This window comes from Lissotriton helveticus, chromosome 3_1 (genome assembly GCF_964261635.1).
Source record: "Lissotriton helveticus chromosome 3_1, aLisHel1.1, whole genome shotgun sequence".
NCBI lineage: Eukaryota > Metazoa > Chordata > Amphibia > Caudata > Salamandridae > Lissotriton > Lissotriton helveticus.
In genome coordinates, this window is record NC_136061.1 from 1836396522 (window position 1) to 1836412692 (window position 16171).

The window sequence follows — 16171 nt, forward strand, 5'->3', positions numbered from 1 at the left end:
TCCTAAAATCACCCCTGCTCACCCCCTTGGTAGCATGGCACCAGCAAGCAGGCTTATTTCAGAGGCAGTGTGTAAAGCATTTGTGAACACATACATTAATCAAGTGACAACACTACAGGTGGACACCACACAAGTTGTATATTAAAAATAAGTATTCTTTATATAGATTTAACACAAGACCACAAACGACAAAAATCCACAATACTGTACTTAAAATTGTAGAATTGGCTAAGTTCTCTTTAGATCTTAAAATGCGACACTTTGAGTCAATGTACCTTAAGATGTGACACGCAAAGCAATGACAGTGTTGCAAGGATGGTGATGCGTTGATTCCTTACTGCGTTTCCGGGGTGATGCGGCGAGCAACACCGCGATGCAATGAAATTTTGGTGCAAAGAAATAAAGACGTTGTTTTCTTCTTGATGCAGCACACTTCTCCGATGTTGCGAGAAGTCTCAACTCGATGCGTCAGCTGCAGTAGCGACACCCTTGTTCCGTGATGCAATGACAGCGGCTCCGACGGCGGCACACTTCTCCGTGGATGCGAGGCGCTTCTCTTGATGTGGTGCAATGCGACAGCTACAATATCCAAGATGCGACGGCACGGCAGCAACTGTGACACGCTTCTTCTTTGTTGCGAGATGCTTCTCTTGATGCGGTGCAATGCGACAGCTACATCGGCGACATCCACGATGCGACGGCAACGGCTCCGATGCGCTTCTTTGTTGCGAGACACTTCCAGCTCCTTGCGACACGAAGTCCCTCAGAAGGCCCAAATAGCAGCATGCACTTCTAAAGAACTCTTGGGGAGCTGGGGGTGAAGTCTGTTGTCCCTGAGACTTCAACAGGAGGCAAGTTCCTCTCTCAAGCCCTTGGAGATCATTTACAAGTTGAACAAAGTACACAAAGTTCCTTTCTCCTTTCTTTGGCAGTCAGGCAACCACTGCAGGCCAATCCCCCAAGCAGCACTTCAGCTTAGGGATAGTCTCTCCTCCGTTTCTTCTGGTTCCTCCCCTCAGCAAAGGTTTCTTGTTGTTGTCCAAAAGTGATCTAAAGTCTTGGGATCAGGGTCCCAATATTTATACGCCAAAATTCTTTGTCCTCTGAGGGCAGATGGGCTTTTGCCCAATCCAAACCAGATCTGGTCAGTCCTACCTTATACTTACAATGCACCCTGCCATTGGGCCTACCATAGGGGTGTCTGACATGAAGAAAAGGGAAGGTTTAGGGACTGGCAAGTGGGTGCACTTGCCTAGTCCGCATGGCAGTACTAGACTGTACACAGGCTCTGCAATGGCAGGCCTTAGACACACTTTTACAGGCTGCTTCTGTGGGTGGCACATTCAGTGCTGCAAGCCCACTAGCAGCATTTGGGTTACCAGCCATGGGCACTCCTGGTGCACGGTACTAGGGTCTGACGGGTAAACCAAACCAGCCAATCATGGAATCACTAATCCATACATCAATTTACAATAGGGAGCACTTGCACTGTGGCACTGAACAGCAGTGGTACAGTGCCCAAAGCATCTAACACCAGCAAAAACACATGAGGCAACAGCAAAAAATGGAAGGGAGACCCACGCCAAGGGGCCAGGTGTAAGAATATATATATATTTACATGTCAGAAGAAGGAATTTTTCAAGCTCAAACATTCATTGGAAAAAGTAATGGTACATACCATCGGAGAATTAAATAGTTTGGGCGGGTGGTATATATTGAAGAGTGGGTTTTGAGAGCTGTTATGTGAGATAATGGAATATATATTCATGGTCAGATCAGTAATTATATGGGTATTATACATATTTCCATTACTTTTGCTTTCTGATTGAGTAGTAGGAATGATATTTGGATTAGGTCAATCAGTATATAGATGTTGAGAAGATGAGTTTTGATGGGGGTTGAAAACTGGTAGTGATAATTGAGCTGTGAATTCTAAGGAGAATGTAATTACATGCAGAACATGTATTAGGTGGAATGATCAGAATCAAGAAAGTGTAGTAAAGAGTGGAAACTATGACAAGGTTTTTAGCAGAGTAAAGTTGTCACAAATGTGAATGTTGAGATAATGTTTCAGGTAGATGAGTTACATGGGTAAACATCCTTGAATCACCTTAATAGCGAGGCTAAAGAAATTGCACTGTGCTCTAGTGCCAGCTCGGGGTCAGCTAACAAGTGTGTAGCCTGCAGTAGGATGTTTACTGTTTGCAAACAACAGGGACACATGTATGTTGGTTGCAAAATTAATAATCTTGTGTAAGAGATAGAAGGCATATTTTATGAAGACCATAAAGAGGAGATTAAATTAAATCATGAGCACAGTGGAAGTATGAACAGCCATGAAAACCAGTGGACAGCATAGAGTTTGTCCTCTGTAAGTGGAGAAGGTGAGGATGTGGCTTTGCACTCAAGGGTGAAGTCAGCAATGCTGAGAGAGTTTAGGATCTTGGCAGGACAACATTGTTAATCCTCTCAAAGTCAGCCAAGCCAATCGATGAAGGTAGATCAATATGGCAGATAGTCAGCTGTGGTTTTCTAAGTTTTAAGTAAGACAAGGGTAGGATCAGTATCTGTAGAATAAAAAACATGGATTCAGTATTTTCGAAAAGAAAGGCAGTTTGGCGAGTAGTTAGTTGTTGTAATGAAAGAGTGGTTGGCTGTTGTTTTTTCGCAAGCATAAGTACAGCTGTGAACTTAAAATATGATTAACAGATGCTAGAAGTTATTGGACAATTGATTTGAGTGTATGTTTAGGTAGTGCAAGGGAGTACTTGCTGAGAGATTTGGTACAAACACCTGGGGGAGATGGGTTAAGGTATGTAAAAAGCCCCACTAATAGCTGGTGTGATTATCAGGGTGCTTAATATTTTCAGTAGCCAAATACTTCTTCTTTAATTGATGAAGGCGGGAAGACATCCTAGTCTTTATGATCTTATAGCTAGCAATATCCTGTTACAGTCAATAGGGTAAAAGCTGTGGGAACCTTGGAGGACATTTGAGTTATGGGGTGAAATACGATCACTGTGAATTGCAGTGGGATACATGGAAGTGGAGTCAATGTGGTGTTCAGAGCATTATCTGAGGGTTAGTTAAGAGTGATTGATTGATTTGTAATTAGGTATGAGGTGTAGAGGGTGACTATATGAGTGAGTGGGAGAGGTGCAAGTGAATGTGAGAGTAATGAGAGAGGAACCTCTGATGCAAGTGAACTGATGGTGGCAATATATGTGCTTTTGAGTCCATTGGCACTGAATAAACAGAAATCATTTTTCCAAGGTAACTAAAAGGGGAACTGAGCCACTGTTTGAATTCAACATGAAAACTGTTCTTTTCAGCTTAACATTGACAGTAATCTCACTTTTGGTGCCTAGTCTTCTAAAGGGCATGTGAATCCAATAATCATAGGATGATAATTCTTGAACGCATACTGACCTTCATGTTAGTGTATCTGATAGAGACATCTAGCCACAGATTCCGTAACTTAGAATATCCCTAGGTTTCATACTGGATCCGGAAAACCTTTTTCACCAGCAGTACCTCTTCACGCTGGGAGGCGGCGCTCCCCGGCTCTGTCCGGACGTCATCCATGGAAGTGACATCAATGAAGCCATATAAGTCCCCCCTGGCGAGCTGAAGTCAGTTTTCTTCTTTGCTGCATCCCATTGCGGATCCGGGATAAGCGGTTCCTCTGTCCTGTTTGGTTTTCAGGCCTTCACGACACCTTTTCGCATCTGGAACAGTGTGCCAATGCTTGCAGGCTTCAAGTCGTGTGTGTCCTGTTCGCGGCAGATGTCAGCAACGGATCCTCACGAGATCTGTATGTGGTGATTGGGCGAGCACCACGACTCCGCCGAGTGTGACGCCGGCCGGAAACTGAAGCCGAAGTCCCTGCGGGAACGACAAAGGAAATTGATGTGCTCCTGGTTGTCCCGGTCAGAATCCTTGTGGCGCCCGCATCCGTCTTCAGCGGAAAGATCAAAATGGTACAGTTCTTCCTCCCACACTGAGGTTCTTGTTGGGGACAGGTCCCGGAGTAGTTCCCATGTACGTCGTTCCCCTGCCTCAGGTAAACACTGGAAGAAGTCACAGAGGTTGTCGACCTTGCACAAGCATGACATCAGGGCTCGCTCCTCCGGTCTTCACCGGACATGGGCCTTCAGGACTCGGCCCGTCTACCCACCGTTTCCTGGTGCTGGGGTGACTCAGACCCTGATGGAGGACTATTCCAGGGCTCTGCAGGCGATCTTTCGGTCACCCCTCCCCTGGCTCGCCTTCGTGCCCCACAGTGAGGGTAGGGACTCAGGTCAGGTGTTTGCCAGCGGGTTCGCCCTCAGCACCTACCGATTGCTTTGACCCCGGTTCCGGGGTCGCTGCGACGTTGGGACACGGCTGAAGGGCCATCACACTATGAAGTCTAGCCTTCCTGATGCGTCTTCGCACAGCTCTGCGGGGCACCCTACGTCGTCGCTGGATGCGGCTGCAGCGCAGAGCTTGACTTCGAGTCGACTTTGTTCCGTCCCTCAGGCTCAATCCTTGGTGGAAGTCGAGTTGCCACTGGTCCGATGCCGGGTGGATGAGTCCACTTCGGGGTCGTCGACCCGACGCTGTCTCGATGTCGGTTCCCTACCTATCTGTTCCTCTGCTGGTGGAGGACGTGACCCCAGTGGGTTCTCCTCCCCCAGGGTTTTTTCAATTCTCCACAGAGCAGGGGCCCATGGGGCACTGGCCAGCTCATCATTCTGCAGGGCATCTGTTGTTGGGAGGACAGATTAGCCTGCAGCCGTCCTCAACTGATGACTTGCTGTCTCCACCTCGGATGGCCACGGAGACTAGTACAGAATTTGCGAGGGTAATTCCCAGGATGGTGGATATCTTGCAAATGCAGCTCCTTTTGTCTCCCTGCCTTTGGATCCTTTGTTGGATCTACTCCACCAGGGCATGGTGGATGTGGAGCCCTTGTTGCCCTTTGGCGGGTCATTGTATTATGTCCTTCTGGGGACTTGGGTCAGGCCCTAATCTAAGGATCCCATGGGTCGTGCATTTGCACATCGCCATCGCCCGGCTCCAGATGTCCCTGCCTGTTTGTCCCTCCATCCTAAAGTTCAAGGACTTGTATTCCAGGCAGCGCATCCTTCCCCTCTTCTTTCATTGCTTCCTCCCACTCCGGAGTCTAGGCGGTTGGAGGCTTGTGCCGCAATGGCTTTGCATCCACCAGCTCAGGCCTTCGGTCCCTGAACATGACCTGCATGTTTGCTCAGGCTACTTTTGCCCTTTGGGACTCAGTCGAACAACTCCTTCCCTCTTTGCCGGAGGGCCCTCATGCTGACCTGGTCCGGCTCATTCGGGATGGCTGCGACATGGCGCAATTTTCAGTCCAGTCGGCCATGGACACCACTGACTCCGTGGGTCAAGCTATGGCCAGATCAGTTGCTCTGTGTTGCCAGGCATGGGTACGCAATGGAAATTTCACCGAGCATGTTTGAGAGCGACTCAGGGATCTGTCCCATGATGGGGTTCATGACTGTTAGGTTTTTAGTCCTCTTGGTGGACTTGTGTTTTGGATGCAGTAGTGTCACAGCCTTTATGACTTCTGTTTCTGCATTCAAGGCATTATTTCCCAGACAGGCTGCATGGCTGTTCAGCCGTGTTTTTTCCTTCCTTTGGTACCGCTGGGCCAGCTGTTTATATGGCTCTTTTTGACCTCTCTTCATGAGCTTGTCTCAAAGGGTGTCCCTTGGTTTTTATAGGGATGTGACGTACCCTATGTGGGGTATTCATTCGCTATTGTGCACCTGCTGTTCTTTGCCAGGGAGCTTCGGAGGCTCCTGTGCCGTTCTCTTTGTTATTCTCTGTCCCACTTCGGATTTATTCCTGTGGGTTATGCTGTGGGCATTTCCCTTTGCTCCATACTTCGTGCTGGGGTAGAACGCCTCCTCTGTTGAGACCCATGGACTTGCGTGGCCCTCTCCTTAAGCTACTGTATTGCTGACTACGGTTGTTCTGTTGCACTCTCATGCATATGTGGCTGCAGTCTGCTCCGGTGTATTGTTGGCGTTCTGCCGTATCCGGCTCCCCTCAGGGGAGTTTCACGTCCTCCTGCCTTGCATTTGTCCTAATTTTTCCGCCTTCATTCTGCCCCTAGCACTGTTGGCCGTCTTGGGTGTGGGTACGTGTCCCTGTGGTCTATTTGTTTCGTTCTGCCCCAGATCGGTTCTTTCTGTGTTCTGAGCGGGCATCACATGTGGGTCCACACTGGGTGTGTGTGCTATCATGGGGGAGCCGTAGTGTTTCTTGAGCCACTGTCTTGGCTGTGTTCTCTTTCTGTAGTGTTGTCTGCTACCCTGGTGTTGTGAAAGGTTTGGGCACACCCTGTCTGGGGTTTACCTATGGGCGGTGGAGTTGTTGCCAGGACAGTTCTCTGTTGCGTTTTACCTTGCTTCACTTTTTTCCCTCTGTTTGTTGCCGCACACAGCTCAGGTGTTTCTCCTCCTGGCCTCTGCTGCAATTTTCAACAGACGTATTCTGTCTCTGGATGATCGCTGGCATCATTCTGTCTATATATATACATTTTTGCACATTCTATTTCTGAGTATTACTGACTCCTTCTTCTTCTCTTATGTGGTAGTCAGTATTCCCGCCTGTGTCACGGTGGCTCGTTTTTTTTTTCCCAATCGTGTGGTTGGGGTCGCCCTCTTTTGTGGATGGACTTGTATGTCCTGCTACGTTTCACATCGGTGCCGTTGGTACCTCCTGGGTGACTTTCTATTCTTTAGGGGAAACTTCAGCTTCCCCTTGGTTGTCACTTTCTTGACTTTTTATATATTTGTATGTGCTGTGTATGCAGACGAGAGGGCAAGCATGCGGAGTTTCCCTGCAGTGGTTTCTGGGGTTTGTCCCCTAGTTCCTCTCTGTTTCTCTCTCTCTCTCTCTCTCTCTCTCTCTCTCTCTCTCCCTCATGGGAAATAGCTTTGGGTGTGTCCGGCTTTGTTCATTGCACCCGTGGGTATGGTTGACTGGTTGGCTACCGGGTGCTGCGCCAGTCTTCTCTGTCGATTTGCGCCTGCTGTTGCTGTTACTCTTCATTGGGCTATGCATTGTGTGGTTTGGTTCTCACGGTACACAATGTCTGTTCCGTGTATTCTTGTAATTCGAATCTATGTATCTCCTGGTGGTCGAAGTTTGTATGTCTCAGCATGATGCCTTCTGCCCCTGACATTTTATTTGTTGGCACCTGATCTTGTGCTGCTCAAATTGTGTGTTCTGAATCTGTCATACTGTTTAAGTCCCTTCGTTGGGACTCTTACGGGTCCTCAAATCATATACTCAGTTTCACTCTATTTGTAGAAGTTTATGGCATTCTGCCATTGTGCACTGACCTTCTGGTTCTGTGCTTTCGTTCCGTCACTGTCTGACTGACAGTGGACTCGTACAGTCCTCTGACAGATTGTGGCACCTTGCGTCCCATGCTTGTGCTCCGCCCTTGACTTCATGGTCTGGTGTCAGCTATGCTGGCATTGCTGAGCTTTTTGGGTCTGGTGTCAGCCACACTTGCATTGCTGTCTCCACCTTGTTTCAGTCAATATTCTTGACCGACTACTTGCATAGGGAACTTGGTGGGTTTCAGTCGCAGACCATCCTCCAATGGGGTTTAGCTTTGGTATCTATTCTAAGTTAAGGAAACTACGGCTAGATGTTTCTATCAGATGAACGAGTTACTTATCTTTGGTAATGATGTATCTGGTAGAGACACAGCCTAGCCGCAGATTCCTTAACGCCCGCTCATCCTCCCTGTTCTGTGAGAACCTTTCCAGGTGGGGTACTACTCACTTGCCTCCTTACAGGTGGCCTTGGTCTACCTTAGGGGTGCTCTAGTTCACAAACCTCCGGGTGGGGTGTTTCATTGTGTTTTGGTACTTTGTCTCTCCACCCATTCTCATTCTTGGGGGGCTGGGTTATGTACCTCTCAATGCTCCTCCACCTGGGTTCTTCCGGCGTGAAGATTCTAATGTTCTTTTACCCTCCCTCCTCCCTCGTCTGTTTCTCCCCATTACTTTGGGGTCTCCTTGCCTCTGCTGCAATCGATTGGGTTGAGGTTTTATTTGACTATGCTACAGTTCATAGGTCATTGTGGGGGGTGTGAAGAACATTCTATGTTGTTGCTCACTTCTGGTCACTTGCCATGAGTCATGTTGTTCTAGTCTTGTTGTCCTTTACAGTTACTTCCAGTGGTTACAGACTGTCTATCATACAGCTCTATCCTGTGGTTGCAAACTGCCCTTCATTTGTCATGCCATTAATTTCCTTTTTTTTTTTTTTTTTTTTTTTTTTTTATTAGAGATAAGGCAGTTACAATTACAGAATCAATACATATCTGGATATATAGATACAATATATATTATAGAATGTAAAAAGATTTCATAATATGCAATACATTAATCAGAGCTTTACAAAAGTTAATAACATGCAGTCATAATTCTTAAAGAAAAAGCAAAGGGGCTAAGTCCCCACAAATCTCATGAATCAGAGTTTCTCCAGATCTTAACCGGTGCCCAAATATTCCTACCAAACTCCTGCTTCTTTCTACCCTTTAATTCATAAAGGCAGGCTTCCAGATTGTGGATACCCAGCAGCCTAGACATCCACATCTGAAATGTGGGGGCGTTGGAATCTTTCCACCCAGCAGAGATTAGCATACGGAGTACTGCTGCGGCAATAAATAACAATGCTTGTGCATGTTTCCCGACCTTAAGTTTAGAGTCCGCTCCTAAAAGAACCAGTGTGGGGGATAGGTTGATATTGTTACCTAGCAGCCCCCTCAGAAAGATTGTTATCTCACCACAGATTGAGGCCAGACTAGAGCAGCCGTAAAACATATGTATCAAATCTGCTGGGCCTGTGTTACATCTTGGGCACTTATCGTCTTCCCTTAACCTCCACCCAAACAATTTTGCGGGGGTGTAATAAAGATTAAACACCGTCTTGTAGTGTTGGGCCCTTAAGTTTGAAGCTCGAAATACTTTACTGCTTAAAAGTAAGGCCAGATCTATATCTACGTCTGGATCCCCTAACTTATGTTACCAAGCCACCTCAGTTTTATCCAGATCATCTGGGAGCCCGGACACCAGAAATTTATAGGCAGTACCAATCTTCCTTCCCCCTCTTTTTATATACTCAATCAGTTGGCAGTTTGGTGTCATCACTAGTTTTGGTCTTATTGCTGAAATAGTTTGAGCGACTTGCCAATATAGCAGCCAGTGATTCCCAGGGATCCCAAACCTCTGCTGTATTTCAGTAAAGCTAAATATATTCTCTCCCATCATGACATCGCCCAAACATCTTATCCCTTGTGCCCTCCAAATTAAACTATTCTCATTCTGTCCAAGATGGATGAATAGACTTGATTTCCACAGATTGGTATTAGCATTTATTTTGGGGATTCCTAGAATTTTACCTATGGATTTCCACGTCCACCAAACCCCTTCGATAATCCTATATCTCGTCCTGTTGTAGAATCTCCGTTCCACTTCACACTGTAATAACCCATATGCTTTTCTACCCAGCAATAGCTCATAGATGGAGGGAGGATCTTGATTTTCATTATAACCTACTGCTGGCAAGGGTTCAGATTGAATCAATATATTCATTTGTGTGAACAGACATGCCAAATGGTAAAATTTAAGGTTCGGAAATGACAGACCGCCCCTATCTACCGGTAAAGATAGATAGTTAATAGATCGTCTGATTTTACCGTACTGCCACACAAATCTGACAAACGTGGATTCAATTTTTCTGATCATTGTCTCCCCTATAAATAGGGGAATAGCCCTAAAAAGATATAATATTTTGGGAAACATGGTCATCTTTAGGGCATTCACCCTACCTATAAGGGATAGATGCAGGACATCAATTCTTCTAAGCTCTTTTTCAATTGAGCCCAGCAGCGGAAGATAGTTCTCCTCAACCATCTTCTCAACGGATGAATTAATTTTAACCCCGAGATATGTCGCACACTCTACATACCTATGATCACTTTTCCTAATATTCTTGGTACAGATGATCTGGGTTTCCCCTCATTCAGCTTATACCCAGAGCAGTTGCCAAATTCTTTGGCCATTTGTACAATTTCCGGCATTGCTTGGTGGGGGTCCACAGTAGTTATTGCCAGATCATCTGCATAAGCCAATAATTTGGTAGTGAATCCATTGACCACCACTGGGCTTATTTGTCCTGAGGCCAGGATTCTTTGTATAAGGGGGTCTATATACATAGAGAATAGAATTGGAGAGCAGGGGCACCCCTGGCGCGTCCCTCTCTTGATTATTATTTTATCAGATTGATGCCCCATGACTGAGACCCTAGCCACTGGATTACAATACATGGCTTTAATTGCCCTCAAAAAATTGTTACCGAACCCTCTGCCTACCAATATACCCCAGAGATAATCCCAGACCACGCGGTCAAAGGCTTTCTCCGCGTCGAGGAGAATCATGGCCATCTCCTCCCCCGCGGCACCCTGAGCGTCGAACAATGCTGTTGCCCTTCTAATATGGTCCGTGGTGCCCCTCCCTGGCACAAACCCATGCTGCCACGGAGACACGAGATTGCCAATCATCCCCCCCAATCTACTCGCCCAGATCTTTGAATATAGCTTTGTGTCAGCATTTATGAGCGATATGGGGCGGTATGATCCTGGTGATTCCTTGGGTTTCCCCTTCTTATGAAAGATAATGATTTTTGTCTCTTTCCATGATTCTGGTACTCTCCCTGTATATAGAATCCCATTAAATAGGTCAAGCAATATTGGGGTAATCTGTTTTTCTAGGCACACATACACTTCTAGGGGTATCCCGTCAGGACCTGCGGCCTTACCCGCGGCTAACTCATGTAGGGCTTTCGTTACCTCATTTATCTGTATATCTTTTTCCAATTCTTCCCGATCCTGTACACTTACTCTGGGACCCCTGTCTATAAAGCCCGGACTTGGCTCTCTGGTCTGCTCCTCTTCATCATATAATTTTTGGTAGAACCCATGAAATACTCTCAGTATCTCTTTAGGCTCTGTAAACTCTATACCTTCGTCCTGTATACAGGGAATTATGTTTTTAGTTCTCTCCTGTCTTATCTGCAGGGCTAAAGTTCTTCCTGCCTGCTCCCCTGTTTCATACCGTTTAGCCCTTGCTGCTTGATGGCTTCTAGCCTCCTTCTCCGTAGCTATTTTCTGGAGGTTAGCTTTTGTATTGGTAATTCTTGTAAGGCCTCCATGACCATCCTGCCCCAAACTAATTTCTCTAATATGCTGTTTTTCTACCGTTGCAAGTTCATCCATCAGCTTCTCTACCTCTCTCCTATCTTCCCTCCTGAGCCTAGCTGAGCAGCTAATTGTTTCCCCCCTCAGAGAGGCTTTGAAGGCTTCCCAAACCATATTTCTGGATGTGCTGTATCTGTTGACATCAAAAAATTCCTCTGCCCAGTTTCTAATGTGTTCTACAAATCTGGTATCTAACAGAAGCTTACGCTCGAACGACCAGCTGTTTCGTTTCCTCTCCATACTTGAAATTGTACAGTTCATAATTAGTGGGTTGTGGTCGGATATTGATTTCGGGAGTTTCCTGATGCCAACCTTATTCATTTCCGAGAGGGAGATCAAAAAGTAATCCAGCTTGGAATATTTCGCATTAGGGAAAGAGAAGTAGGTGTAGCCTGGGTCTATAGGCTCCTTGTCCCCCCAGACGTCCTTGAGCCCATGGGAATTCTTGAGGGAGTCCAAGGCTCGGAATACCCTTGATTTCCTCCCAGAATAGCCCGCCGGATCATTCCAACCCACCGATATATTAAAATCCCCACAGATTATCATGGGTGTTGGCCAGTTTGCTAACTCTCCCTCCAGAAAATCAAAAACTTCGGGGTCATCTTGATTTGACCCATAGACTACACATAGGGTGTACCCAAGGTTGAGTTCTGCAATCGCCCATCTACCACCGCTATCAGATTTATGACGTTTGGCCCCCCCCAAATAGGATTTAGCCAATATAGCGACCCCCCTGATATTTGATGTTTGTGTGGAGCAAGATAGAATTTCATACCCCTTCAGTTTCATCAGATTTTGTTTTGCCCAGGGGAGATGAGTCTCCTGCATACAAAGGATATCAATATTGTTAAATTTTACAAAGTACTCTACATTAAGTCTTTTCCTCTGGTCGTTCAGGCCGCCTACATTAGCCGTACAAATGTTAATGCTTGTCGTATTTACCATTTTTTCTATAATGTTGATCTAACATTCCCTGTCGAATCTTGATTATCATTATTTCCTGCGAATAACTGCTAGCTCTGACATATTCCACTTCAAAACTCCTTATCTCCATTTTTTTTGTTTTTGCCCTTCCCACCCCTCCCCCTCCCTTCCAGCACTCCCCCCACCCCCCTCATGCCATTAATTTCCACTGCCGTTGCCTCTTAGGGGGGCACAGCTCTTCGCTTTGGTGGGACTTTCTTCTGGGGCATGTGATCTGTTCGCTCCCTTCAGTCCCTTCAAGTGTTGAGTACTCTTTCAACAAGGTGTTGTTTCTCATCATTCTGTCATTTCTTATCATTGTGGTTTCAAATGTTTGTCCTATTTTTGGCATACTGTTCCTAAACTCTCACAGTTTTTGTAGTGTCTCAGCATTGTGGCGCGGAAAAGTTTCACAGTAGAAAACTGACGTCAGCACGCGGGGGGGGCTTATGTGGCTCCATTGATGTCACTTCCCTGGATAACGTCAGGATGGAGCCGGGCATGCAGAGGTATTGCTGGGAAAAATGTTTTTTTCGGATCCAGTCTGATGCCTGGGGATATTCTAAGGTAAAGAATCTGCGGCTAGACTGTGTCTCTACCAGATACATGTTACCGAAGGTAAGTAACTCGTTCACCAAGTAGCATCCTGAAGAATAATGTTGTCTGACACTGAGGGCTAGATTTATCATTGAATCGTGTTGGCCTTGCATCATGCATAGTATCACAAAGGCAACACAATCCTTAAGTTAGATGTACCAAGCAATGCAAGGCCTCCTGGCTTTAACCATGTGTTGCGTGGTAGATCTGGAATAACGCAATGCAGCGTAAGGCACTGCCTTTTGTTACCCTGCCCTGAGAAGGTGTTTCATGGGTGTTCCCACGCATCCAACCATGGTTTTTGGTACATTCCTAGATTTACTAGGATTGATAAACCTGGGAATTCTTCAAAGAGCCCAGGTTTCCCGTTAGAGGTGCTACAAGGAGAATTGTCTTAATTTCTCCTCAATTGTTCTTCTTTTTAAGTGTGCTACATGCTGCAACACACTTAAAAAAAGTGATTAACCACACAAATGAAATGATCCTTGCAGTTTTATGTGTAAGTAAAGAGAAATTCCCTCACAATGTACATTATGAAAAGCAATGTAGAGGTAAGTTAGGATTTTAAATACAATTTTACACTGATTTGAAATAATTGAAACCTGGTTGTGGAAGCTAATGTATTAAAATTCCTTGGAATGATTTATTGTCTTCTTCTTACCCTTTCAGGGCAAAGTTTGCGGTCTCTGCGGAAACTACGATGATGACAGAAACAATGACTTCAGCACCAGGAGCCAAGTCACTGTGGGAACTGCACTGGAATTCGTGAATAGCTGGAAGAGTTCACCCAAGTGCCCAGATGCAAACATTACCCCAGATGCATGCATTATCAACCCTAAGCGGAAGACTGCAGCCCTGAAGAACTGCCAAATCATTATCAGTGATGTGTTTGCTGCCTGTCACTCTCAGGTACATCTCAGATAGAAGATGTGGATATAGCTATTAACACGGTACAAGTCAGGCAGCAGACATTAAGAAGCACTTTGTCAAGATGCATTAGTATCATTTTACCCAATCCATTCAAATACAAATAGCTAATTTGTTATGCAGTGTGGGAAAGCGGGTTATTAGTAGTGATAAGTAGGGACCTTCCACTAGTAATATGATTTGATTGATTTGATTTATCCACTTATAAAGCGCGCGATTGCCCGAAGGCGTCTTGGCGCTAAGACAGATAGCAGGCCTCAAAGATGGAAATACTCCCCTAACAATCAGCCATGAAAAGCCAAGTTTTCACTGCCTTTCTGAACCTGGCCAGTGATGGACTTTCTTTTATGCTAAGTGGCAGCCGGTTCCATGCCCGAGCTGTATGTACCAGGAAACTTCTCCCGCCCCAATTGGTTCATCTGAATTTCGGGATACTGATTAATTTCAATTGCCTTGATCTAAGCATCCTGACTGGTTCATACAATTTCAAGTTAGTTCGCAGAAACTGTGAGCCTGAGCCCTGAACAGCCTTGTATGCCAGGCAAAGTGATTTGAAACATACTCTTTTTTCCACTGGAAGCCAATGCAAGAGTTTTAATTTAGATGTAATTGACTCATATTTGGGGATACCAAGCACCAACCTCGCCGCTGCATTCTGCAGGCGTTGCAACTTGTATAAAATGTGTTTTCTGGCCCCAGCGTACAAAGAATTTCCATAATCTAACCTAGACAATGCCAATGCCGTCACCACTGTTTTTCGGGTATCGTCTGGTATGTAAGGCAGTAGTTTCTTTATCATCTTTAAGATAAACCAAACTGAGGATACAAGTTTGCTTGCTTTAGCATCAAAAGAAAGCTTGATGTCCAGGGTCATTCCCAGATTCCTTACTTTGTCTACCGGGTCCGGGCAACTCCCCAGATTGTCCGGCCACCAGGCTGGAGACCAAATGTCAGCATTTCCTCCCAGCACCAGCACTTCACTCTTGTCCCCGTTCAACTTCAAACAGTTGTCCGTCATCCACTGACTGGCCTGTGACATACAATGTTTGAATTTGGCTGCTGTCTCATTCACCTCCTTACTGATAGACACCACTATCTGGGTGTCGTCGGCATACGACACTGGGGTAAAACCACAATCCCTTATGATTTTTGCCAGAGATGCTACATATAGATTAAAAAGGGTAGGGCTTAAGGCAGACCCCTGGGGTACCCCACAAGGTGAACTAAATGATTTGGACTTTGCCTCTCCCAACTCAACTGAGAAGGTTCTATTCCGAAGGTATGAGGCAAAGAAAGATATTGCCGAATTATGGACCCTTACTTCTGCTAGGCGGGCCAGGAGTGTCTCATGGCTGACCGTGTCAAAGGTCGCCGATAGGTCTAATAACACTAAGGCGGCCTTCCCTCCATTGTCTAGCAGCCTCCTGAGTTCTTCAACCGCCGTCAGCAGAGCTGTTTCCGTTCTATGTCCCTCCCGGAATCCATATTGAGAAGGATCTAGACAGCTACCCTCTGCTAGGTACCGGGACAGCTGTTTATTTAGTAGCTTCTCTAGGATTTTCGCCACAAATGGGATCCTGGCTATAGGTCTGTAGCTACTGGGCTCCTCATTATCCAGATTCGATTTTTTTCAGGAGCGGCCTTATTGATATATTTTTCCAAACATTAGGGAAAATCCCAGACGTTACAATTTGTGTGAAGATTTTCACCAGAAGGGAGTAGTTCTGGGAAAAGCTGCATTACTTTAGGCGGACAGGAGTCCATTGGACTGCCTGAGCTGGTAGAGTTCACTTCCTTTATAATTTGCTCTAAAGTAGGTGGGGAAAATTGAAACATTGGAGTCTGCAGCAACTCCTCCGCGGCTTTTCTCGGGCCTGAGATAACCAGATCTACATTGTTTGAAAGGTGAGTCTTAAAAGAGTTAAAAACCAAGGAAACCATATTCACAAAGAATTCACCCAGTGTGTTTCAAAAGTCCGATGTAATTATCTCTGGGCTGATGTTATCAATTTTTGCTGGTTTCTTGACAGTAGCAAAAAGGGCTTTGCTAGATCCTTTTGAGTCATTAATTTTTTGCACAAAGTAGTTGCTTTTTTCCGTTATAATCAATTTTTTGTACGTGCCTAAAGCCACTTTATAATCTTCTTTATGCTTGACATCGTAGTTTGACCTCCATTTTTTCTCTGCCCTTCTACAGCTCTGTTTTTGAGCCTTAAGTGCTTCCGAGAACCAAGGCTGTGATGGAGTTTTCCTTTTGAAGGTCACTTTCCTTTGTGGGACAGCCACCTGCACTGCTGCCTTTATCCAATCATTAAATTGCTCACAGGCTATATTGCTCTCTAAACCAAGGTCGGGATAGGATCCCTATAGATTGTCTAT

At 45.7% G+C, this 16171-nt stretch overlaps 1 protein-coding gene across 1 annotated transcript in view; it reads left to right on the forward strand.

Annotated features, from left to right (window-relative positions):
- Nucleotides 1-16171, forward strand: part of LOC144823881 (mucin-2-like) — a 1553567-nt gene that overhangs the window by 1032039 nt on the left and 505357 nt on the right. Inside the window, exon 24 of the mRNA XM_078682769.1 lies at nt 13535-13774. Coding sequence (XP_078538895.1) covers nt 13535-13774 — 240 coding nt within the window. The remainder of the gene's footprint in view (nt 1-13534; nt 13775-16171) is intronic.